Genomic DNA, 27,495 nt, shown 5'->3' on the forward strand with positions numbered 1-27,495 from the left:
TTTATTACCAATGGTCAGATTCAACTGAAATTAAAGACAGCCCAGCAGCAGATTATCATCGACGAAATCCCCAAAGCAGAATTTGATAGGAGATAAATTAAGCCCGATATTAAAGGTTAAACAGCTAGACTGGATAACAATAGCTACAGACTCCCTGGCACTGTCTTCGGAACGAACGTGCAGGATACAATAGGCCCGGTCTTTGGGTAACCTCTACTCGAGGTGCTGCTCGAGAAGGGTCAAAGAACTCCAAATATACGGGCGAAGATAGCAGGACAAGAGGCTACGATTTGATGACAATTTTTCAACGCTTGGCAAGAGAGGGTACAGTAACGAACCTTTTGAATAGCAAATAAATAGACGCGCAGAGAAGCGGAAGACACCAGTTTTACTCAGATTTTCTTCGGCGTGTTATCGTGCACAATCTTTCGCGAACCACCCGCTTAAAGTATCCGCTTTGTGTGTCGCACCGTTCCGTGTTGTGTTATTTCGCACGTGCCTGTGTACTATCAATATGGAGTAGAGACAGAGAAAGGCCCTGCTGGGGGGCGTCCGACCCAGTTGCCAATCCTTGAAGATGCACGTGAATGGACGTGAAAATGGATAGGTTTCGTTAGCCCCGTCGTGACATCCAATGAACTCGCTTAATTACATAAAAAATCTCGAACAGACATTGCTTATTACGGTGATTAAATTGCATCAACTATCATTTCAACATGTAAAACCGTACAGCGTTCAATTATCCATTCATCCAAAGTATTTAACATTCAGATTGTACGACGCTATAAATTGTCAATATAATTATATATCAGTGATCCTTGTTAACCTCAAAATTAACAATATATAGATTAACATTCATTCAACAACAACAACTTAAAAGGAGTAGTGTTTTGTCGTACAGGTGAAGCTCCGACCGGAACATGTTTTCCCGGAAATGCAAAAGTAAATGTCAAATTAAGAACAGTTTAAATTAATGTAGCTAACTTTAAACATGCCGCCGAACTATTATTGTATTAATTACTCATGTCTATTGGATTGCCGAGAAATGAATGCGAGTGTGACTGTGAGAATGAAAGGGGCAATGATGTAATGTTTATGCATATGCTCTTTTATAGAAATTACAGTGTATATATATAGAACTAACCCTGTGGTGTGATTTGTTCTACCCTATGTAATCTCTTGGGCTCCAACTGATGGCACTTACCCTGGGACAAAAGGTAAATAGGTTATTATGATTCCCTTTTGTTTATTTGTTTAATTGTTTTGTGGGTCTGACATTACCATTGTATCGTAGAACCAGAATGACGTCAGGCACATTAAATAAGTAGACGTCGCGTTACAATATTTCGACAATCAGGGCACTTATAGAAGTGATTCGGATGCCATTAGAAATATATTGAAGAGCTATTTCACACGATATATTACATGTCTATGTCATAGGGGAAAAAATTTGAATTTGGTGTAATCAAAATTTGGGTAGACATTTTCTCAAAAACGGGTATTTTAATTTTTTTAAAAAAATACACCATATATACACTATTTTTCAAAAACTGTACAACATTTGAAAATGACATGCCAATGGTATCCCAAGTTATATTATATTTAGTAAAAGAAGTATGATTATTAACAGTAATAATAAGTAAAATTGTAATATTTTTGGGCAAATGAAAATTTAAACTCCTATCGCAATACACCTGTACATACGGCATGCCATGTAACACTTGTTCAAACGCCTGCCTCGCGAACGGGGTGCTGGGAATCAGTTAAACAAGACGGCGGCACCCTTGCAGGTTTGAACCAATTTGGAGCAGCGAAGTGTCATTAGATTTCTGTTAGCTGAAGGGTTGAAACCAATCCAAATTCACCTTCGGATTGCAGTGCAATATGGTAAAAGCTGTTTGAGTCGAACACAAGTGTACAAGTGGGTAGAGAAGTTCAAACAGGGTGTAACAAGTGTTCAAGATTCGCCACGTCCAGGACGCTCTGTCTCTGCAGTCACGGAGAAAAACATTGCGTGAGTTGACGAGTTGATACGGGAAAACAGGCTAATTACGGTGAGTGAGATTGCATCAGAGATGAACGTTAGTGTTGGATCAGCCCACCATATTGTTCATGACGTACTGATGTTCAAGAAAGTGTGTGCGAGGTGGATTCCAAAACATTTGACACCAGAAATGAAAGAAAGACGCATGGATGTGTGCTTGGAGCTTTTGCGACAGTACGAGGCTGAAGGGGAGGCATTTCTTCACCGCATTGTCACGGGAGATGAAAGTTGGGTACATTTTTACGAACCTGAACGAAAGCGGGCTACAATGAAGTGGCGACATTCTTCATCTCCAAGACCCAAGAAGGTGCGAGCTGAAAGAAGTGCTGGTAAGGTCATGCTGACTTTCTTTTGGGATCATAAGGGAACAATTCTTGAACATTACATGCCGAGAGGTCAAAATGTAAACAGTGTGACATACGCAAACCTTATGCGTAAAAATTTGAAACCAGCAATTTTGACGAAGCGACGTGGTCTGGTGTCCAGTGGCGTCCTGTTACTGCATGACAACGCGAGACCACACACTGCTAGAGTCACATTAGCTACCATCAATGACCTAAAGTTCGTCACCCGTTCGTCACATAGTAGTCACACGTTCGTCACATAGTAGTCACACGTTCGTCACATAGTAGTCACACGTTCGTCACATAGTAGTCACACGTTCGTCACATAGTAGTCACACGTTCGTCACATAGTAGTCACCCGTTCGTCACATAGTAGTCACACGTTCGTCACATAGTAGTCACACGTTCGTCACATAGTAGTCACCCGTTCGTCACATAGTAGTCACACGTTCGTCACATAGTAGTCACCCGTTCGTCACATAGTAGTCACCCGTTCGTCACATAGTAGTCACACGTTCGTCACATAGTAGTCACCCGTTCGTCACATAGTAGTCACACGTTCGTCACATAGTAGTCACCCGTTCGTCACATAGTAGTCACCCGTTCGTCACATAGTAGTCACACGGCCGCGTGTATATGTATATTACGGCATCGGATAAAACTTTCAGTTGCCCCAAAATATGACAATCTTACATATTATTATTACTATTATTAATCAGCCTTCAGTTAAGCAGCAATATATTTCTGAGAACTGGGAATGTGAATATCAGCTTAACAGTATGTTAATTCCAGCAATAATGTATTTATTTAAAAAAATATTTTATTAGACTTTTACTTTTGAGGAACAGAAAATCTATCAAAATAATTGTAATCAAGGGATCCTAGGTGCGATAACTGGTGGAGGTACATACATACTTATATCTGTAGGTCCAGTCCCAACTATAGTCAGTTTGTGCATGAAGCGGACCAAAGTAAAACGCAAGAGAGTGACGCAAGGTTACTCAGAAGGGAATGATGTTAATGGAATAGACCAGTTACCTTCGTTGTGTGTGATATGTTAACAGGTTCTTATGCGCAATCACGGAAGCAATATCCAGATCCACATGTCGTTAATGTATTCGTGTGAGTTCTTGCGCTAATTGTAGAAACTAGTGGGAAGAGACGATTAAGCAACAGGACGTCAAGTAAGAAGATAGCGCGGATGTTCGGTGAGGAATTACAAAATTTGGCAACATTCTACAGAGCATTCCCTGACATTCGCTACGAGACTCGGCGGCAAGCGGCCCGGCATCAGCGCTTGTTTTTCCCGATGAACGGGTCCGCGACAATCGCACGCTACGGTCTGTTCTTTTTCGCTCTCCCTGCCTTCGCTCACTTACCCTTTCTGTTGACGTTGCAGACTGACGCCAGTATAATCCTCCCTCGGAAGTTGTGTTGTGTCGTGTTCGTGTGTTGAAGATTGTGGCTTAATATGGCACCACAAAAGTTTACATTACAACAAAGGATTTATCTTGTCGAGTGCTACTTCGGAAAGAGGAATTGTGGAGAAGTGCGACGACGTTTTACAACGAAATTTCCTGGTGTTCCCGTTCCACATAGGACCACTATATTAAACCTCTTAAAAAGGTTTAGAGTAATAGGGCCAGTTCTGAATAAAAGTGGAAAGAAAAATGGGGAAATCTAAAAAATAAAGTATACAAAGACAATCCGCACACCAACCGTGAGTTAAAAGAGAGTATTGTACGAGAAATCGGGAGAATTACAGTAGACGAACTTGCACGTGCAAATGCCAATTTCGTTCGGAGATGCCAGGAATGTGTTGCAGCAGAGGGACATCATTTTCAACACCTTCTGTAGCCAAGGTTAGTACACAATATGAAAACTGTAATTTTAATAGCCGACTCTAGCGACTGTCGGTGACCCGTTTACCGGGAAAGACAAGCGCTGATGCCGGGCAGCTTGCCGCCGAGTCTCGTAGCGAATGTCAGGGAATGCTCTGTATTTACTCTAATGGTTGATTATTTTTTTCCAGACGCGAAAGGCGTGATCCTTACGGAAGGCACCTAAAGATCAACCTCACTTGCACGTAGTAGCCTACATCTTGGACTGCATTTTGTAGACTAACGAGGCTCTGGCGACTGGACCTTCAGCCAGGGTAATAGTCTGTAGGACGTTTGTGTGTGTTTGCGATTGTTCATCTATCTCGAGGTGTAACCATTCATCCTCATCATTGCGATCAGACACAAGTGGCACAAATGCGAAGTAAAATAAATAAATCCAATCAATCTTCTATTCCAGCTTTTTTCATTGGACTGACCTCGGGCGTCAGCATCACATCTGGTGCGCACAGACTGTGGTCCCACAGGGCATACAAGGCGACATGGCAGCTGCAGACAATCCTGATGCTTCTATTTGCCATGACAGGACAGGTGAGCACACCTTCGACAGAAACTGTATTCTCTTGCACGGCAACGCGCCATCTCACACTGCCAGTTTGATTGGGTGGTCACATTCACTAAAAAAAAAAAGCAGATTGTGATCTACATGGATTTTTTTTCTAAATTTGGAGTGTTTTTGTAATGTTAAAGTAAAAATTTCCTCTAAGGCGTGCAATAATTTGGGAAGGTACACTGAGTTCCTTCATAAAGCAAAGATCCTCAGGGAATTTCAGACCGAAGCGACAAACGGCAGCCGAGGTTCACACCGAAGAAACAAGCAGCACGGCCTCCTTCAGTCTATGAGAACTTTCAGACCAAAGAGACAAGCGACAGGCGACATGCGACACGGAGATCTAAAACCGAAGTGGAAAGCGACAAGCAACACAGATGGCTTCAGTCTAAAGCAAACAGACCGAGGCGACACGATGCACGGTATTGTAAAAACGGCCCAGTCCGAGCGACATGCACAGCTTTTCGTATCATTTTGGTACCACTGGCGAACGCACGATTTTCTTTTTTTCGGGAGGGGCTGGAATTGTAGAGCTGGATAGTACACAATAAAATATTTCTTAAATTTCCACTCTGGTTTTTCCCGAGTCTTCAATGCTTTTATTTGAAAATGTTGATTTTCTCAATATTTCGGAGAGAGTTGTAGCCCCATTAGCCAACCCCCCCCCCCCCGGAGATACACCAAAGTGGACTTGTACAACTCAACCAAGTTATATGTGTCGCTTGTCGCTTTGGTGTGAAAGTTCCCATAAAACGTGCTACTTGGAAAACGATTTATGTCCACTTTCCTAGTTACTTTTAATTCTATGCGTTTCTGTTTCCAGAACACCATCTACGACTGGGTGCGGGACCACAGGGTGCACCATAAGTTCAGCGAGACGGATGCCGACCCCCACAATGCCAAGCGCGGCTTCTGGTTCTCCCACGTGGGGTGGCTCATGATGAGGAAACACCCGGAAGTCTACAGGAAGGGCAAGATGGTGGACATGAGCGACATGGACAGGAATCCTTACGTCCAGTTCCAGAAGAGGTTGGTCGACTAAACTCAAGGTCATGAAAATTGGCGGCTGGGAAGAATTGCGCTGGTGCCACATGTGGGAAAAGCAAAGCGAGAGCGGGACAAAAGACGCTGGTTCCCGCGCACTGTGTGGCAACGTCAACCGGGCTGCGTTGCCTAGTTTGAGCGTCAGACCGACCTCTCTCCGGGGCACTTCGTGTCACCCCTGACCTTTCGAGCAAACACTTTCAGTTTGTATTCCATGGATTAAAAATAGCAACTCTACAACGAGATCTTTCATTGTCTTAAACCTCCGAACACACGGGGTTGTGCTCCGACGTGGCAACAGCGCGAACTTCTGCCACCCGCCTAATTTCATGACCGTGTGTTTAGGCATGTGTGACGGGAGATGTTAAGTATCCGGGGGAAATGTTCACTGAACAAATATTTCCATAATTTAATGGCAAAAACCCAGAAACCTTATTACTAATTTTTTACTAATCCGTGAATAACTACTTAACGGTTGTTCCTTTTGGAAAACGTGAGAAAACCTTAAATATAGAACACATCTTAAGCTTTCATTTGAAAAGAGATAGTTGAAATCGGACAATTGGTTTCAGGGATTTAGTCGTTTTTTTTTCCAAATGTCAACATCCGCCATCTTGGATTGGCCGCCATTTCTATTAGCTATCACTTTGAAATGGCAATCATGTTTTTTGCCATCATTACACATCCATATAACTGTGGCATAAAGGAAAATTAGTACCAACAAATTATACGAATTCTTGATTTTGGCTGCTTGGCCCATATACTACATTGGTTATGTAAATTATTATTTGAATCAAGTTTACAGGCCAAACCAACCGAATCACAAAATACGAATGCTCGAAATTAACAAAATTCAGAGGGGAACATTAACATCCTTCTCTGTCGAATTTTTCAACTTCTTTCATAAGTACTTGATTATGAAGAAATTAAGTGTGTATATTAATATCTAAGCTACGTCATTTTAATTGAAATTTGTCATTTTATAGGTCAATTTTGAGACTTTAGAGCATCAGGTTCCGAGTTCGAGTCATGATTAACTTAAAGACATAACGTAAAACAAGTAGATGATACAACTGACGTTGATATCGTGTTATGGTCCAGGGCCTACTAATGATGACGTCACAAAAATATCTCTGCACAGGACTTGTTATAAGAAGGCATAGGACAAGCTCACTTGCTTACGTTCCAAATCAATCCATCACAATTCTTACCAAGATTCAACATTTCAGGTCTGTTAATAATGCAAGGAAAGTCAATAACCACTAAAGCATTGTGTATTTGTTGTGGAGAAAGGGACTACATGACTATTTCATGAAAATCAGATTAACGTTTTCCCAGGCAAATTGAAGACATTAATAGTATTTATCTTGCAACAGGTACTTCATTCCCGTTGGATTCGTCACGTGGTTCCTCATCCCAATTGGAGTCCCTTGCTACTTCTGGAACGAAGGGCTCCTTCAGGCATTCCTGGTACCTTTCATGACGCGGTATGTTGTCATCATCAACCTTGCCTTCTGCGTGAACAGCGCTGCACACATATGGGGGAACAAGCCGTACGACAGGTGAGTTGCGTTTTTAAAACCCGAAACAGATTATTAGGTATTCAACTGATCACAGATAAACATATATTACACAGTGGCGACGATTATGGGGGCGAAGGGGCAGTTGCCCTCACCTCCCCCACTTTTTGTAATTTTTGCCCCGCACTATGCTAAACTTTAGGGAAAGTAAACTGTCCTTGCCCTCCTAGTTATCGAACCCAATCGCCGCCACTTGTACTGTATCACAGTTGTTAGAATTGGTTATTCTATACCAATATTGATCTTCAATTGTTTACTTTCATTATTAAAATACAGTAAAACGTCGTTAATCCGGAACCCGATAAGCCGGACTTCGCTTAATCCGGACAGGCAAAAAAAAGACAGAATGCAAGGTTTTAAATGTGACTAGAAGTCAACGAGAACTTCCGAAAGAAAAGGCAGTCAACCACTGATGAAATTCTGTTTCCCGCAGACTTTGTACTGTACTGTATAGTGTATTTAGGCCTATGCCCTTTAAATACACCATACTAAACGTGTTTTGTTGCTATAAACGGAGTTTTAATGCACTTTCTACTGTTTTTTTTAGGTTATTTCACTTAATCCGGACTTTCGTCAAACCGGTCAACTTATACCCCATTAGTCCGGATTAACGAGGTTTTACTGTATTATTAATATCGTCACAAGAGGGATAGGAAACGTGTGCTAAAGTGATGACGAATACTCAGAGAATATAATATTAAATGTTATTCTTGTTATACTTTTCACTGAAAAACGAACATGAAGTTAGGCTAACATTGCCCAGATAGGCAGTTGAAATTCTCCTTAAGGCACTACACTGCACGCAACTCCAAATGGCGGTTGACCTTGATGGCTATTTCTGGCCCTTTCTGTCCCCCAATCATTTTCGGGGGCGTGTGGTCCGATGGGCGTCAACAAACTGATTTGCAAAGTGAAAGCTGAAGGGATCACATAGCTCTCCCAAAGCAACGTTGCCAAGCGTACTTCTGCTTTTGCCAGTTTGACTGTGTGTCCGCTTGCGTTCCGACCTGTGGGTGGTCCACCCGGAAACTTCATCATTCAGGACCACGTGTGCAGTTGTACCATTAACCCCCGCTGATTTCTGGTGCTGACAATACCGTTGTCCGAGAAGACTCTTTCTCGCTTTACAGTACGTTTGGCAACGTGTGGTGGACCCAACGCTCATTTGTTTCGTCCCGCGAACAATGTTCGGTACCTTGTGACTCGAAAACGCCCGATCTCAGTCGAAGAAAATTCAATTGATCCTGATTCGCTGTTTCCCAGCCGCCAGTTGGATTTGCGTTCAGTATAGCGTACGCAGAGGGGGGCTGATGGGACTACAGCCTTCTCCGAAAATTGGAGAAAATCTGCATTAAAAAAAATGAAGAACTCGGGAAAAATCAGAGTGGTAAATGCAAGCTCCACTTAAAATGAGACCCCATTCCCATTTTTTATGATAGAAAGTTCAAAACATACGAAATATCTTAGTGTGTAGCTATACCGTACACCTAGAAAGGAGCTATGTGCTATCCATCTTTACAACTCTAGCCCCTCCCGAAAAAGAAATCCTGCATACGCCAGATCCTTAAAGCTTAACGCCCACTGAGACATGGTGAAATCCGGCAACAGATCTTCTGCTGTTTGCTTCTATTGAAATCAAATGGTGTAACGCCCACTACGGGGAAACGTGCGGAACCGAAGCGCGGAATTTCCATGCCAGAAGTCTGCAGGTTATCTTGAAGGATATTGCTCACTGAGACGCCGGACACGCGTCTGTTACCGCACTTTTCCGCGTCTTAGAGGGTAAGCTTAAGGCTACCCAGTCTTTGCATCCTTATGAAGCACATTGCACAGTAGGGTGGAACAAAAAAAAAAATCTAATAGTGCGGAAAAGTTGCCTTTTGATGTAAAAACGACCAAAATAAAATTTGATGGTGATCGGAGCATGTCTTGAGGTGCCGCAAGTACGATAAAGTTTCATAAATTTGATTTTTTTTGCTATATTTCAACCTTTTTCTCTAGTTTCTTATTTGCGTTACTAAACCCCAAATCCAAAAGTTCGTACTTTTTATGGAATTTTATTAATAGAACAAATGTTTTTTTGGGGTTTTAAATTTAATATTTTTTTTCCTCCCCATTAATTGAAAAACCCCAAAAATCGTTTGTTCTATTAATAAAATGGCATAAAAGTACGAACTTTTAGATTTGGGCAAATAAGAAACTAGAGAAAAAGGTTAAAAATAAAGCAAAAAAAAATTTATGAAACTTTATCGTACTTGCGGCACCTCAAGACATGCTCCGATCACCATCAAATTTTATTTTGGTCGTTTTTACATCAAAAGGCAACTTTTCCGCACTATTAGATTTTTTCGTTCCACCCTATTGTACAGTGTTCGAACGTCACTTTAAAAAACTCTAGGTCCAGTCCCGAGCATAAAAGTAGACTTTGAAACATCCGTGACAAACAAAAACATTGACAAAGCACAATTCTCCCTTGCAGATACATAGGCCCAACGGAGAACGCCAGAGTTGCCATAGCAACGTTCGGAGAGGGATGGCACAACTACCACCACGTTTTCCCGTGGGACTACAAGGCAGCCGAGTTTGGAACTAAGAACTTCAACATCACAACCGCAATGATCAACTTCTTCGCCAGATTAGGCTGGGCCTACGACCTGAAAATAGTTCCCTCTGACGTCATAAGAAATAAGGCACTGAGGACGGGGGACGGAAGTCATGAAGTTTGGGGATACGGAGACAAGGACATGAACCAGGATGAATGCGCCAATGAGAAAAACTTTTGATGTCCCGTGCTCAAAGCTATCTTGAATAAGGCTAATATGTTGCTCGGTACTTTTTGTTATATTAAATGTTATATTTCTGTAAAATATGTGTTTTATTTAATTAAATCCAACAGGGACAGTTTGGACAACAATTGGAAAGTTTTTAAAATTTACAACTACCTCGACCAAACAATAGCTCTGTTACAATCAGGTTACAGTCCTCTCCGATGGCGCAGTGGTAGCGTCTTCGCCTTGTAATCAAGGGGTCCCGGGTTCGATACCCGGTGGAGCCACAGGTGGTTCGGATCCCACTTTAAACTGTAGGTCCAGTCCCGATTAGCCTTACTGTGCATAAAGTGGACTTAAAACAACAAATCAACAATCAGGTTACTCAAAGCTACCGTGACTTATACTCTGTCCCGGCGATCTCTGGAGCAAGCCCGCGCAAGGCGGCAGAGAAAGGGGGGTGATCGAGTGGGAAGAGCGAAGCAGTACACGCTGCTGCAAAGGCTGGTAAATGCAGTCGTTTCCCCTCCTCCACATGTTCATTGGTGTAGCTGTCTCGCGTCACTACTTGCGCAGAGACTTTCTTTCGTTCGCTTGCTCCAGTGATAAATCAGACAGAGTATAGCTTCTACATAAGCGCGCTACGACGTCAAAGGTCGAAGGTTCGAATTACGGCCTTGGCAGGGGTGTTCTTTGTGAGTGTCCCTTCATTAATATCATCATCACTCATTGTTGCGATTAGCCACGAAAGCGACGCTAAATAACAAAAATCAACTTTAAAAAGTTACTAAGTTACTCGTACTTTTATAATTCTTATATTGTAGGTAAAAATATAACCAGTGTGCTCTTGAAGAATTCCACTAAAAGAATAGGTATTTTCTATATACAGAATATAAAAATGAATGTGTGTGTGTATGTGGGTGTGTATATTTGTTTGTTCCGGCATAACTCCCGAACGCCTGGAGCAATTTCAACCAAACTTGATACGCGTATCACTTTCAACCTGAAAATAAATACTGTGTGGGTAAGACACCCCTAGCATCCATAGGGGTGGGGTGGGAAGGGGTGACATGTAAAAATAATCGAGAACTACCGATATTAAATTCCGCACAAACAGACATCCGTGACTCTATGCAATCCGCACAACGATAGTGTTTCTCGGGTTGTCTAACATTCAGGCTGCGTTGCGAATGGAATCCATAGTTTTCGTGACACTCCCAATGCGGTTCAACTCCAAGTTCATCACCTATCGGCAGGGGGGGGGGGCGAGAGGGGGGTGAAAAATAGAATGCCACAACTGACCTAGATTAGTGTCGAATCTATAGTTTTCGGAGTCGCTAAGCTAATTGGTGACATTCACGATCACATTTAAAATTAGTTACATTCTACACCATAGTTATAGTAAATTACATATATAGTTTTCCCTCTCATAAAGTACCAAAAAATAGCAAACAGAGGGGGTTGCTAAACCCCTCAACCCCCCTCCTTCAAACACTACCTTGGATATAAATCATAAAACATAATACAGAAAAACTTGAATTCAATGAAATGACAACAATAAAAAATAACAATATTCATTAAATTATAATTAAACTATACTTCAAATATGTTGTTGTTAGTTTGGTTTACATTATGTTCCTGCCACTTTTGGTTAATCGCGACGATGAGGTTGAAATGTGATAAAATGATTGACGAGCGGACAATCACATGTACACAAGGGCAGGACAAAACAAGAACCCCACGTAGAAGTATACTGGCTGCGGGTCAAGACGCCAGAGACTCCTTAGGGGTGCAAAAATGTAACCCAATCAAAGAACTCAATCAATCATCCTCCGCATATCCCTGATCTGGCACCAACATACGCGCGAACTGTGCAGGTCGTGGCTTAGTGCACAGCCGAAACAATTTTCTTAGGACTTGAAAAAACACGAACAAAGATTTGGGCCTCCCCGCTGACGCAGTGGTAGCGTCGTCACCTTGTAATCAAGGGGTCCCGGGTTCGATAACCGGTGGAGGGACATAGTGGTTCGTATCCCACTTTAAACTGCAGGTGCAGTCCCGATTAGCCTTAGTGTGCATAAAGTGGACTTACAACACCAAATCAATGAACAAATATTTAATAAAGGGCCTTTGAAAAAGTGTTTATTTTTATTAATGTAAAAGTTGTAGCTACGTTGCGGATAATTATTGCCTTATTCTTCGTTGCTTAACTGCATAAATCTGCAAGGTTACTGGAAACGTTTGTTTGCCTTACCGTAAATGGGTAATCAACAATAAATAACACAGGTTATAAAGTGTCACATGAAGATTCTCATCAATTGTTTTTGCCATTCCGATTGACGCAATATTGTTAAGGCCAAGGTCGAAGTACTGAATTAAATTGGAAGCATATGGGTCTCACATTCCCATGGGATCAAGGGAAAGACATATAATAGTAATTGCATCTTCCAAAGAAGCACACAGCAACATTCTTCGAGCAGAAAGATTGTGGACAGAGGCTGCTGAAGGTTTGCTTTGACAAGGTAAGGAAAAGGCTTAGCCTACTCATTTATTTATAAATTTCGTACTCCATGCGGTTCGATATGAATGTTTGTATATAAATTATTGCTCTTCTACATCATCAGATTGTTCGCGACGATGAGGATGGATAGATGTGATTGGTTAAAGAACAGGAATGTGTCCTGGACGGAAACGAAACCGGAAACATTGAGTCATACACTCAATATGCTGACCTCCATGGCGTAGTGGTTAGCACAGCGTAGTGGTTCGAATCCCGGCCTGGGCGTTCTTGTGAGTGTTCCTTCATCAGTTTTATCATATCATCAATCATCCTCATGAGGGGTGTGAGGGATCCCGAAAAGTCGGGACCGGGTTCGGGGAGAAAAATTTCCCGTCCCGATCTCGACTTCGGGAAATGAAAATGCACTGTAAATGTCTGAAACTTATCGAAAATTATTCGTTTTTGTACTAGAAATGCGAAAACAATCACTTAAAGTGAAAATGACATGTAGAATTCGACATTTCCAGAGCTTCGGGAAATTTTGAACATTTCCCGTCCCGAAAATTTCCCGACTTTGTCGGAAAATTGCGAATTTTTCCCGTCCCGAATGTCGGGATTTACAAAATTTCCCGTCCCGACCCAAAAAATTCTGTCCCGCACACCCCTAACCCTCATCGTCGTGAGTAGTGAAAAGTGGCAGAAGCGCGACGCTAACTAGATTGCTAGAGTAATCGATAATTTCACGTCGCGACGATGGGAATGAAATGGATGATGGGGTTAACGCTGTTAAAACCTGGGACCTGTGGCTTAGTAGCGCATTCGTTATCATCATTTATACATTATATATAAGGACGATATATAGCGCTTTTCACGGTGGAGTTGGCCGTGGAGCGGCGGCTAGTGCAGCGACAAGTGAGAGCGCGTCTGCCGGCATTTTTTGTGGCAGTGCTTCAGTATCCAGATAGTTGGTGTCCAGTTTGCACGTGCTTGCGAAGTGTTAAGTTGTGCTAGATTGTTTTGCTTTAGTTTACATATAACTGGTGCTTCTCTGCAGTCTAATAGTGTCGCGCTGTACGTACAATTCTTGTAAAGAAGTTAGAAGGCGTTTAGAGACAGTGATCGAAAACTTGTGAACAAATTTAGGGATGCAGGGTCGGTTCTTGATAAGAAAGAAAGGTGAAACAGGGTGTACTTACTGAAGAGAAACTAGACGACGTTGGAGAACGATTACATTGGAATATACTCCTAAAACATACCGGCTTGCACAGGAAACAGACATTTTCGTGACGTCTGCGTTGCGAGTTAACAAACTTTTAAACCTGAAGCCATACACTAGAAGAACTTAAAGAAAATATCAGGAGAGTAACTGAAGCAATTTCCGAAGAGGGACTGATACGTGTTGGTGAAAATTTCCTTTTAAAATGCCGTAAATGTGTGGAAGCAGAAAGACAACATTTGCAACACCTCTTGTAACAAGGTACGGTCTCATTTTAATACAAGTAGTAACAGCCAATGTAATTGTACTAGCTTATTTCATTACATGTCTCTCGGTTCCAGTTACACGGATGTGTTAGTATTACTCCCAAGTACTTGGATTTGGAAGCTGATTGAAACGAGTTGTTATCAATAATTAAATCTTGATTGTTACCACGGAACGAATTTATGGGTAAATACATATTTATGTATGAAGCTAAAATCAGTTATATTTTGTAATATCCTTGCACATCATGGCATGCCGACTCGAAAAATGAAGTTCTGATTTTCCCTATTTGGCTCAGATTTTACATATTTAAGTTATTTTTACATATTATATCCATATTTCAGAACATTTCTCAAAATATACCGGGTGGCCAGAATTAAAGTTACCCAATTCAGAGCCCTCTGTAGCCTGTTTGAGGCATCGTAGAACTCTGAAATTTGGTGAATCCGCTATGCAGACCATGGGGAAGAGGATGACGATAAAAATTTCAATTTTCCGCCACCAGGTTGAACTGTGGCGCTGTACTTCCATGATGGGTTGTACAAATAATCACGTTAAGTGATTTAGTTGAGTTATTAATTAGAGAGACATTTGTTAGTGGCTGGAAGTTGCGAGAAAATAATCTCTGGTTTATTGCAACATTGCAAGGTAAAGGCAAATCTATAACCAATTGGAGCAGTTTATGTCATTATTACTACCCATCATGGAAGTACAGCGACACATTTCAACCTGGTGGCGGAAAATTGAACTTTTTTACAGCCATCCTCTTCCCCACGATCCGCATAGTGGATTCACCAAATTTCTGAGTTCTACGATGCCTCAAACAGGCTACAGAGGGCTCTGAGTTGGGTAACTTTAATTCTGGCCACCCGGTACGTCATATTCGCTCAATAACCACATATCTCCGTGTGACCGAAATATTTGGTTGAATTTCCTGCGAATAACGTAAATGTCTGAAGTGACATTAAACAAAATAAAATTTAAGACTTTTTATACTCTCCAATTTCGTTAATTACACGTTTTCTGTCATCCTAACAATAATAAATGTATATATATATGTATAATATATATATATTACACCTCCCAACTGTTTGCTATTGCTATTGAAATTCCTGTTTATTTACAATTGTTGTCAACAATAGAGAATGAAGACTCAAGCCTCAGCTCCTGGTTGTTAGAAACGTTATTTTGACAAATTTGGAAGAGAGTCCCAAATCAAGAAGCCCATTACTAAACCCACCCTCGCCACAAATTGATTGATTGATTGATTTGCTTTATTTTCTTCGCGTTTGTGCCACTTTTGGCTAATTTGCGAAGATGGGGGATGAGTGATGATATGATGAAATTGATGAATGGACACACACAAATACCCATGCCCAGGTTCGGAATTCGAACCCGGGACCCCTGGCGTCGTAGCGCGATGTGCTAACCCTCGCTACTAGTTGCGCACCCGACAGAAGTGCCAGAAGCACACATATGGGATTCGCTTCTGGTTTCTCTTCTAAGACAGTCGTCTTTTTACATACAGTAAAACCTCGTTAATCCGAACCCCGATAAGCCGGACTTCGCTTAATCCGGAGAGGCAAAAGAAAAAAAAAAGCAGAATGCAAGGTTTCAAACCAAGAGAACTTCTCAAAGAAAAGGCAGTCATCTATTGATGAAATTCTGTTTCCCGCAGACTTTGTACTGTACTGTATTATGTATTTATGCCTATGCCCTTTAAATACATCATACTGTGGTGTATATGGCCTGCCAAGGTTCCGTCGAGTCGTTTCCTGCCTAGGGACAACTCAGCATTTTACTAAAGGTGCCTGTCCCCCGACTTCCGCGAACAGGATATTGGTAAGAAATATATAGTGCGGTCGGGGGTGAGGAAAAGGCAGTTATTGAGGAAGAGTTATGATAGACGGTTGATAGAGAGTTGCGAGAGGTTTTGTGATAATTGCAATGAACAGATTTATGATTGCGATAGACAGCTTAGTGGATGAACAAGGCAGACATTGAAGTTTAGTTAACACGTGTGTGTGTGTGTGTGTGTGTGTGAGTGAGTGAGTGCCAACAGCACTAGGCAGGGCGGTGCCGTGCTGTTAGCGAACGTGCTCTTATCGAACGCGTGCTCTTAGCGAACACAGTTACGGAAGTATTTGCAGGTGCGTGCTGTTAGCGAACACACAAACTTGTCCTGTCTTTTTTGTCCTTGAAACTGGTCAGCATGCAAGTGTTGCCAGTGATAAGCCAACTTGTGCGGAGGAAAACCTCATTGGCTGGTGCTTCTTGACCTGACCTGACTCGGGCCTTCCTTGTCGCACAACAGTTTTGCTACCTTGTGTTCTGACGTCAGACGAGGAGTGCCTACGAGGTTATGTTAGGCATGTTATGTTAGGTTCCATTAGCATAAATACAATGAAAAAATCTTATTTAGGCTAAGAGAACTAAACATAGATAGCCTAACCTAACAACGCAGGCATTTAGCCTAAAATTAAAAAGCTTTCTTCCGTGACGTCAGAACACATGGCTGCTCAAGTGTTGTGCGATAAGTGAGACCCCTTGCCTCACCTCTGATCATTCTTCAATCGACTGTGAAACTAGCAAGATGAGTGAAATGGAATTCATTAAAACGATGTACGGGAATTTGTGTTTGTCCAAATATATTCCATTTAATAATCAAACTAAAAGAGGAAGCGGTACATACCATGTTCCAAATTAGACAGGTAGGTAGAACTTGGAGTGTCTAGCGGTAAAAGGAAGAAGACTTACACGTACATCGACACCCGGATAAAAACAGCTTTGGAACAACTGAAAATTGATAATAACATTTACAAATGTCTTAGGATGTTGTCTTTTGTACGAAAAGTAACCTAGGTTGAATAACATTTACATTTCCTATGTAAAATTTGATTTTAAGGAAGATGAAATATATCAATATTATAACACAAACTTTCATGTTAACCTAAATTGTTGACGATCCTTTATTTAGCTAATTTCAGACACAAAATGAATATAAGGTATCACTGGCAACACTTGCATGTTGACCACTTTCAAGGACAAGATATGTGTTTCCAGGAATTGCATAATATAGTCCAATAAATTAATTAAAAGGGTTTCGGCGTAGTGTTCTTAAACGGTGTTAATTAAGATGGTCATTCAACAAGGGCTGTCCTAATTAGCGTCGTACAATACTAAACGTGTTTTGTTGCTATAAACGGAGTTTTAATGCACTTTCTACTTTTCTTTTAGGTTATTTCAATTAATCCGGACTTTCGTTAAACAGGTTAATTTACCCCCCCCCCCTATTAGTCCGGATCAACGAGGTTGATACGTTCAAAGCGAAAACACAAGACGTTTCAAATATTATTAGATTATGTCGTTGTATTATACTTATTAATAATAACTCAGAAATACTCATCAGCGGTGAACGATGAGATTCGACGAAGTACATATGCTTTTATTAAATCAATGAATACCTGATGGACATTTTGATTATATTCTTACTTTCTCCCAAGTGTCTGTCTGATGTGAGGAATTTGATCTATAGTTGATCTGTTACATATAAATCCACATTTGGATATCATTTATGTTTGAATTTGTCATATTAACAAATTCCCACCATATTTAATTAACTCAGTTGGTATTAAATCAATGCCAGGTGCTTTGTTATTATCTAACATTTTAATAGCATCAACTCAACTCAACAAATATTTATTGCTCTCTCAGCATTACAGGTGGCTGTTTCTGCCCAGCATACATTATACGTACAGTCACGGACAGTTCTAGGTTGTAATGAATGCATTGACTTTCAATGGAATCATTACAACCCAGCAGTGTACGTGACTGTAAATAAGATACATTTTAATGTAAATTTAATACACGAAGTTCAAAAACGCTCTTAAATCCAATTTTATATAACTACGGAAGTATAAAATATTCAATTCTAACATCTGGAGCATACAACATTGAAGTGATATTAATGGGAAAAGGAACATTAATTTTTGATAATGTTTTGCATAAAGTCTTTCTTTTCTCTGAGTGAATTGGACATTCCAAAATAATATGATGAGCATCACCCGATAAATCACCAGTAAAAAAGTAAAAAAAAGTAAAGTGTTCCCCTGTGCATAGCACCACGCCATGAAGGCGTATAGGGGGTGTGGGGGTAACGCCCCACACTTTCTTGATCCGGTCGTGAGTGGGGTGATGTGATCAGCATCACGCCCCTGACCGCCTTTACCCCCCAGGGTTTCCCCCAGGTACCCATATTATTCGACGCTGGGTGGGCGCCGGGGCCGCTTCCACAGTCACAATTTTATATAAATGATGACGTGTTCTTGCGTGACCACTTCTTAATGTATTTATTAAAACAATTGCATTTCTTGAACCTTTGCAATTATAAAACCAAGGTTTTTTCCTAGTGTAATCAACATAAGGACGATATTTTTCACCAACACTTTCTAATGAATTATTACACCATAAGTTCCATTCTTCAAAAATTTTCTTCTTAACCCTCGGCAAAAGATCTGTGTAATGCAATGGTAACTGGATTGTTCATTCATCTGAGCAGCTTGTTTTGCATATCTGTCTGCTTGTTCATTTCCGTAAATATTAAGGTGTGATTTTAGCCACACATAATGAACTATTTTTCCATTGCTAATTAAGCTATTAGTTGCACGAATACAATTGATGACATATGGTGATATTTTAAATATGTTTTTATAATTAGATTGTATTGTTTGTAAAACACTTTGCGAATCAACTAGTATTAGAAATTTCTGTTCAGGAACTGTACCAATATAAATCAAGCTTGATATACCGCATATATTTCTGCTGTAAATATGGATGCCTCCAGTGGTAACCTAAACATTTTTGATACATTTCTTTCAGTATCATAAAGAGCTGCTCCTACTGCACTTTCAGTTTTAGACCCATCTGTATACATATATGTGATAAAATTCTTCCCAAGATTCTCTAAACTCAGCTTAATGATTATATTTTGGGATATATATACAAGGGTTGTAACTTAAATAGTGGCAACACTGCTGTGGAGACACTATGCAATGGAATGTAGTAGTGGCGCTGATAGCACACGTTGTTGACATACCTACCTTACCTCCGAGCAAATGGACTCGCCCGTCCCACGTCACAGGCAGGCGCACAAGTTAGGGAAACACAGTCACTTGTGAGCGAGCGGTCTAACGTGAAGGTCACTATGTTTTCCAAACAGGAACAACGGAGTTGGATCAAGATTGAATGTGCGAGAGGTCGTACAGCACGACAGTGTCATCAAGGGCTTCAAGAGGCATGCGGGGAATCGGCATTGCCGTACAGAACAGTGGCACGGTGGGTAAAAGCCTTCAACGAAGGTCGGCAAACTGTGGCAGACATGCATTGGGCAGGTCGTCCTAGCGTCTCTGAAGAAGAAGTGCAAGCTGTTGCCGCGTTAGTGGACAGTGATCGAAGCATGACGATTCGTGAGCTCGCCCACGAAACCGGATTAGTGCATACGACTGTGCTTCGCATCCTGAAGGAACGCCTGGGCATGCGCAAAATTGTATCACGATGGGTTCCGCAAGAGTTGACGGAAATTCAGAAATGGATGCGTTACGACGCTGCTCAGACGCACTTGGAGCGCTATGAGCGCGAAGGTGAGGCTTTCTTACGCCGTATCGTAACACTGGATGAGACATGGGCCAGATCTTACGAGCCAACACTGAAACGCCAATCCAATGAATGGCGTCATTATGGGTCGCCGCGAAAGTCAAAAGTGCGTCAGAGCCCCAGTGTGGTGAAAGTTATGGTGATTCTCGTGTACGACTGTGATGGTGTTATCCTGAGACATTACGTTCCTCCACGGCCGACTGTCAATGCCCAGTATTACTGTTCATTTTTGGAGCATCAACTGCGACCAGCTTTGCGAAAGAAGCGGCGACACTTTCTGCGCAACCCACCCACCATTTTGCACGACAATGCACGGGCGCATACAGCGCAAGCTGTGGCTGCTCTGTTTGGTCGATGGGACTGGGAAGTACTATACCATCCACCATACTCCCCGGACTTAAGTCCTTGTGACTTTGATTTGATTCCGAAGATGAAGGAACCACTTCGTGGCATTCGCTTCAGAACTGTTCCAGAGATTCAACAGGCAGTAGACCGCTCCATTCGCACCATCAACAGAACAGGCTCTGCTAATGGTATACTACGCCTTCCACATCGCTGGCAACGGGTTCTACACAACGCTGGTGACTTTGAAGGACAGTAACAGGTACAAACATGTAACTCTTGTGTATCGGTTGTGAATAAATAGTTGCCACTATTTAAGTTCCAACCCTCGTATTTTGAATTGGTAGTGTAAGAAATTCTAACGTGTACACTGGCAATGATCTTGCTATGAGTACTTGACTACTTTCATGGTGATATTTACTAAATAGTTGTACCCAAAGCGTATCTGATTTATCATTGGTTATTCCTGAATCACGAAGATCTAAAAGATCTAAGAAAACATCAATGAAATGATGCCATGGCGAATGTTGAATTTTAAATAACATTTTTTTTTTCGATTAACTTTATCCTGACAGAAACCGAACATTCTACAAACTCCATATATACCACTATATTAGAATTTTCCGTTGCTGGACTTCTAGTGGAGCAAGTTTTGTTACTGGAAGATTACACAAGACCATTAATCCATAATCTAATACTGCGCGATAATAATTCTTATAAAACATAAGCATGCTGGTAGGATGTGCTCCCCATTCAGTATTTGCCATTGCTTTAAATAAATGAAATATTTTTTTCGGATCTACTTTCCATCATATTTATTTCATATTGCCATAATAATGAAGCATCAAAGTATACACCTAGATATTTTACTTGTGAAACAATTGGAATTTGTAATCTCCTCGGAATAATGTTGAAACTATTTTGAAGACCCCTATGCTTAAATGCAGGCTCGACCAGGACTCGAACCAGGGACTCTGTCATACCTTGCCATAGCTCTACCACTGAGCTACCGAACCGGCCTGCGAAAAATCAGGCGAGACAACGCCGGCTCGGTAGCTCAGTGGTAGAGCAATGGCACGGTATGACAGAGTCCCTGGTTCGAGTCCTGGTCGAGCCTGCATTTTTCGCTGAAAAATTCTACGCATTGTGAGGTTCTACCTATACCCCTTAAAAAGAAGGTGTCCAGCCACCCGAAATGGATTTCTGGATACGTGCCTGTGTACATTACAATTTTACGCAAATGTGCAAGGCCGTAACAATTATTATTGAAATAGTGAAGATACTGGTGGTTGCTCTTACCTTTGAACATGTGCATTTATAATTATATTGTATTGTTACGGAAATATGCAAGGCTGTAACAATTACTATTGACATAGTAAGGAAACTGGTGGTTGCTTCACAGTTATAAAGTGTCGCATGAATATTCTCATAAACGCTTTTTCCTTTCTTCTATTGACACAATATTGTTTAGGCCAAGGTAGGTGTACTGAATACATTCAGTAGATTATTGTTCTCAGATTCACATGGGATCATGGAAAAAAATTATAATAGTAATTACTTCTTCCAAAGGAGCCCACAAGAACATTCCTCGAGCATAGAGTTGTGGACAGAGGCTGCTGAAGGTTGCGCTTCAGCTTTGTCAAGGTAAGAAAATCGACTATACCAAATCAAGCACTCAAAGTACTTCGTTCTCGGGGAGGTTAGTAGAATAATCGATTATTTCACGTCGCTTTTCTTGGTATAACCGCCACGATGAGAATCAGGATGAAATTGATGATGGGACTAACATGGTTCGAACCTGGGACTTCTGGCTTAGTAGAGCGTTCGTTATCATCATTGTTACATTATATATAGTGATTGTATATATGATAATATAATTTGTTAGTATTACTCCTGAGCACGTATCCAAGAGGGGGCTTAGGGTGCTCGAGCCCCCTCCGAAAGTTTCTTGTTTACACTAGATAAAATGAAGTTTTTGGTTTCACTTGGCTTGAAATATAATAATGTGACGATAATTTAAGAAGAGAAATAATTATCGAGGCAATACGGAGAATGTTCTGTAACCCTGTTATTGATAATAGCATGTATCCAGGGTGGGGTACGGGGCTCGAGCCCCCTCCGCCCCTTCAGAAAATTTTTCTGTTTACACTAGATAAATTTAAGATTTTGGCTTCTTGAATAATTTAAGGAGATAAATAATTAACGAGACAAGACGGAGATTGTTCTGTAACCTGTTGTTGTTAATAGCACGTATCCAAGGTGAGGTACGGAGGCTCGAGCCCCCTCTCGTAGAAAGTTTTCAGTTTACACTAGATGAAATTATGTTTTTTTACTTCTTGAATAATGTGACAATAATTTAAGGAAAGGAATAATTATCGAGGCAAGATGGAGGTTCTATAACCCTGGTATTGTTAATAGCACGTATCTAAGGTGGGAATCAGAGGCTCGAGTCCCCCTCCCCGTCCCCCGTCCCCTCAGAAAATGTTTCGGTTTACACTACATAAATTTAGGATTTTGTCTTCTTGAATAATTTAAGGAGATAAATAATTAAAGGGACAAGACGGATAATGTTCTATAACCCCGTTATTGTTAATAGCACGTATCCAAGGTGGGAATCAAGGAGCTCGAGCCCCCTTCATTACACTCGATAAAATTATGTTTTTGGCTTCTTTAATAATGTGACGATAATTTACGAAGGTAAATAATTATCGAGGCAAGACGGAGAATGTTCTATAACCCTGTTATTGATAATATTGCATGTAAGCTTTTCTTGCGCTTTCGGTGTTGTCGCAGCGAACTTGATCAATATGTAGAGACTTGTCTTGTCAGCATTTGGAAGCTGCACAACAAAATTAACACCAGATGTAGGGCGATTCGTTGTAATTTTTAATCTCTGGAAAGCGCGAGAGGGAACGTTCTTGAATAAGAGAAGGAGTTGAACTACTGGCAATATTTACGAATCGTTTTATCTGTGGATTTATCAATTTCCAGATTGATCTGTACCTCAGAATCGGTTAATGAGACAGTCGATTAGTGATCAGTCAGTGTCCATGAGCCACCAAGCCACCCTTGACTTCGACTGATTTTTCGTTAAAATGTCTACATAGTACATGTCCTGTGTACGTCAAATCGTAAGATGTTGCATGTATAGTGAACAAGCGCATATAATAAAGGAGAAAGAAGAAAACTGAGGAGCATTCCCAATGGTTGAGGAGAATTTTTTCTTCTGTGGTCAACAAGAACTACCACTTCTAAGTGACGATGACATTGCCCTTCTAAGGTAGATTTCACACCGTGATGATTTCAGTAGTCGAAAGTAGGTTTCTGCGGCCTCATGTGTCGCTACGTTGTGAAACGTTGCTGTTGATTGGCTCATTTCAAACGACATGTATCGCATGTCCCTTCGGTCCTAAGTCTTGAAGATAAAAGTCACAAGGATAGAAAATTAGGGCTTTGTTAAGGTTAGGAGCGAAGGCAGGCGACAGCACCCTAAAGGATAATATCCAAACCAGCAGAAAGAACCCATCTTACTTCAGTCTTCAATACGAGATGATAAAAACTTCTGGTGAGTTGAATTTAAAAAATGTGTCAAAGGTACAGAGAGGCGTGCCCAGGATTTTTGGAAGGGAGAAGGGTTACGCATACTATTTTTGGTGGTCAGTCCTCATTTTGCCATCTTTTCCTGTCTTTGACGTTCTTTTTTAAGAAATAATGGGTCAAATGGGGTTATGACCCAACCAACCTTCCTTGGGCACGTAACTGGATATAAATGAGTAAGAATGTGATCATATCGGGAGACAATACATTAGATGTGTTGAGAATGGAAGGGTTTTCACTGTGCATTAGTTTCGCGATCCAGCTGTATTCTAGAAGACTTCCTTTGTTTCGTGTCGATATATGACAAGCAATTTTGAACACTTGTGAGTGGTTAGGGCTGAATATGAACAATTTGGTAGTTTTCGGGTTTTATAAGAGCTGCAAACATGGGAGGACAAGACACATTATAAAAGTGGTGTTCAGGCCTGAATCAGAGAAAATATTCGAGAACTGTCTGCATCCAGTTCGCAGCCCACAGTTTGAATCTCGCGTTGTCGAGTGGATTGTCCATCCTGTGCATATGTAACAGCTTCATAAAAACACTTCTGGTATATAAATGTTTTGATGCCTGATGAGAAGAAATGGACATATATACATACTGAGATGATTCCGACACACAATGTTAGTGCATGGAAACAAAGAGGTCAATTTGTAAAAATGACAGCCTTAAACAGTGGCGACGATTTAGGGGATAGTTGCTCCCTATATTTTTGCCTCCACACTATCACTAAGGCCTCTTAATGCTAAACCTTGTGTACCAATAGAAAGTAAACTTTTCTTATAAAGTCTTTCTTTTCTCTGAGTGAATTGGACATTCCAAAATAATATGATGAGCATCACCCGATAAATCACCACAGTCACAATTTTATATAAATGATGACGTGTTCTTGCGTGACCACTTCTTAATGTATTTATTAAAACAATTGCATTTCTTGAACCTTTACAATTATAAAACCAAGATCAGACGAGACCAGGCCGGCTCGGTAGCTCAGTGGTAGAGCAATGGCACGGTATGACAGAGTCCCTGGTTCGAGTCCTGGTCGAGCCTGCATTTTTCGCTGAAAAATTCTACGCATTGTGAGGTTCTACCTATACCCCTTATAAATATGGTGTTCAGCCCCCCCCGAAATGAATTCCTGGATACGTGCCTGCGTACATTACAATGTTACGCAAGTGTGCAAGGACGTAACAATTAATATTCAAATAGTGAAGATACTGGTGGTTGCTCTTACCTTTCAAGATGTTCATTTATAATTATATTGTATTGTTACGGAAATATGCAAGGCCGTAACAATTATTATTCACATAGTAATGAAACTGGTGGCTGCCTCACAGTTATAAAGTGTAGCATGAATTTTCTCATAAACTCTTTTTTCCTTTTTTTGATTGACACAATATTGTTAAGGTCAAGGTAGATGTACTGAATACATTCAGCATATTATTGTTCTCAGATTCCCATTGGATCATGGAAAAAAAATATAATAGTAATTGCTTCTCCCAAAGAAGCCCACAAGAACATTCCTCGAGCATAGAGTTGTGGACAGAGGCTGCTGAAGGTTTCGCTTCAGCTTTGTCAAGGTAAGAAAATCGACTATACCAAATCAAACACTCAAAGTACTTCGTTCTCGGGGAGGTTAGTAGAATAATCGATTATTTCACGTCGCTTTTCTTGGGATAACCGCCACGATGAGAATAAGGATGAAATTGATGATGGGTCTAACATGGTTCGAACCTGGGGCTTCTGGCTTAGTAGAGCGTTCGTTATCATCATTGTTAGAGGGTTGGAACTTAAATAGTGGCAACTATTTATTCACAACCGATACACAAGAGTTACATGTTTGTACCTGTTACTGTCCTTCAAAGTCACCAGCGTTGTGTAGAACCCGTTGCCAGCGATGTGGAAGGCGTAGTATACCGTTAGCAGAGCATGTTCTGTTGATGGTGCGAATGGAGCGGTCTACTGCCTGTTGAATATCTGGAACATTTTTGAAGCGAATGCCACGAAGTGGTTCCTTCATCTTCGGAATCAAATCAAAGTCACAAGGACTTTAGTCCGGGGAGTATGGTGGATGGTACAGTACTTCCCAGTCCCATCGACCGAACAGAGCAGCCACAGCTTGCGATGTATGCGCCCGTGCATTGTCGTGCAAAATGATGGGTGGGTTGCGCAGAAAGTGTCGCCGCTTCTTTCGCAAAGCTGGTCGCAGTTGATGCTCCAAAAATGAACAGTAATACTGGGCATTGACAGTCTGCCGTGGAGGAACGTAATGCGTTAGGATAACACCATCACAGTCGTACACGAGAATCACAATAACTTTCACCACACTGGGGCTCTGACGCAATTTCGACTTTCGCGGCGACCCATAATGACGCCATTCGTTGGATTGGCGTTTCAGTGTTGGCTCGTAAGATCTGGCCCATGTCTCATCCAGTGTTACGATACGGCGTAAGAAAGCCTCACCTTTGCGCTCATAGCGCTCCAAGTGCGTCTGAGCAGCGTCGTAACGCACCCATTTCTGAATTTCCGTCAACTCATGCGGAACCCATCGTGATGCAATTTTGCGCATGCCCAGGCGTTCCTTCAGGATGCGAAGCACAGTCGTATGCGCTAATCCGGTTTCGTGGGCGAGCTCACGAATCGTCATGCTTCGATCACTGTCCACTAACGCGGCAACAGCAGCTTGCACTTCTTCTTCAGAGACGCTAGGACGACCTGCCCGATGCATGTCTGCCACAGTTTGCTGACCTTCGTTGAAGGCTTTTACCCACCGTGCCACTGTTCTGTACGGCAATGCCGATTCCCCGCACGCCTCTTGAAGCCCTTGATGACACTGTCGTGCTGTACGACCTCTGGCACATTTAATCTTGATCCAACTCCTTTGTTCCTGTTTGGAAAACTTAGTGACCTTCACGTTAGACCGCTCGCTCACAAGTGACCGTGTTTCCCTAGCTTGTGCGCCTGCCTGTGACGTGGGACGGGCGAGTCCATTTGCTCGGAGGTAAGGTAGGTATGTCAACAACGTGTGCTATCAGCGCCACTACTACATTCCATTGCATAGTGTCTCCACAGCAGTGTTGCCACTATTTAAGTTCCAACCCTTGTATATTATATATAATGATTGTATATAATGATAATATATATTATATATAGTGATTGTATATAATGATAATATAATTTGTTAGTATTACTCCTAAGCAGGCACGTATCCAAGGAGGGGCGGTTAGGGTGCTCGAGCCCCCTCCGAAAGTTTCTTGTTTACACTAGATAAAATGAAGTTTTTGGTTTCCCTTGGCTTGAAATATAATAATGTGACGATAATTTAAGAAGAGAAATAATTATCGAGGCAAGACGGAGAATGTTCTGTAACCCTGTTATTGATAATATCATGTATCCAAGGTGGGGTACGGGGCTCGAGCCCCCTCCGCCCCTTCAGAAAATTTCTCTGTTTACACTAGATAAATTTAAGATTTTGGCTTCTTGAATAATTTAAGGATATAAATAATTATCGAGACAAGACGGAGAATATTCTGTAACCCTGTTGTTGTTAATAGCACGTATTCAAGGTGGGGTACGGGGACTCGAGCCCCTTCTCGTAGAAAGTTTTCGGTTTACACTAGATGAAATTATGTTTTTTTACTTCTTGAATAATGTGACAATAATTTAAGGAAAGGAATAATTATCGAGGCAAGATGGAG

At 41.3% G+C, this 27,495-nt stretch overlaps 3 protein-coding genes across 3 annotated transcripts in view; all 3 read left to right on the plus strand.

Moving 5' to 3' along the window:
* LOC146003385 (uncharacterized) overlaps nucleotides 1-10,282 on the plus strand; it is a 147,264-nt gene extending 136,982 nt beyond the window's left edge. The window contains exons 8-11 of the mRNA XM_083141665.1: nucleotides 4,687-4,817; nucleotides 5,660-5,865; nucleotides 7,257-7,442; nucleotides 9,940-10,282. Of these exons, the coding sequence (XP_082997791.1) occupies nucleotides 4,687-4,817; nucleotides 5,660-5,865; nucleotides 7,257-7,442; nucleotides 9,940-10,243 (827 nt within the window). The 3' untranslated portion in view covers nucleotides 10,244-10,282. The remainder of the gene's footprint in view (nucleotides 1-4,686; nucleotides 4,818-5,659; nucleotides 5,866-7,256; nucleotides 7,443-9,939) is intronic.
* Nucleotides 10,283-12,688: 2,406 nt separating this feature from the next.
* LOC146003810 (acyl-CoA Delta-9 desaturase-like) overlaps nucleotides 12,689-27,495 on the plus strand; it is a 52,311-nt gene continuing 37,504 nt past the window's right edge. Inside the window, exon 1 of the mRNA XM_083142231.1 lies at nucleotides 12,689-12,750. The gene's annotated coding sequence lies outside the window, so the exon portion shown is untranslated. The remainder of the gene's footprint in view (nucleotides 12,751-27,495) is intronic.
* On the plus strand, nucleotides 19,412-20,461 carry LOC146003386 (histone-lysine N-methyltransferase SETMAR-like). The gene has a single exon (XM_083141667.1). The coding sequence runs from the start codon at nucleotides 19,412-19,414 to the stop codon at nucleotides 20,459-20,461; it is 1,050 nt and encodes a 349-aa protein (XP_082997793.1).

The sequence above is a fragment of the Lepisma saccharinum genome, chromosome 20, assembly GCF_977018435.1.
Source record: "Lepisma saccharinum chromosome 20, izLepSacc3.1, whole genome shotgun sequence".
Classification (NCBI taxonomy): Eukaryota; Metazoa; Arthropoda; class Insecta; order Zygentoma; family Lepismatidae; genus Lepisma; species Lepisma saccharinum.

Excerpts from the sequence above, each read along its gene's own strand:
- LOC146003386 (XM_083141667.1), top strand. The coding sequence starts at position 19,412 with ATGTTTTCCAAACAGGAACAACGGAGTTGGATCAAGATTGAATGTGCG.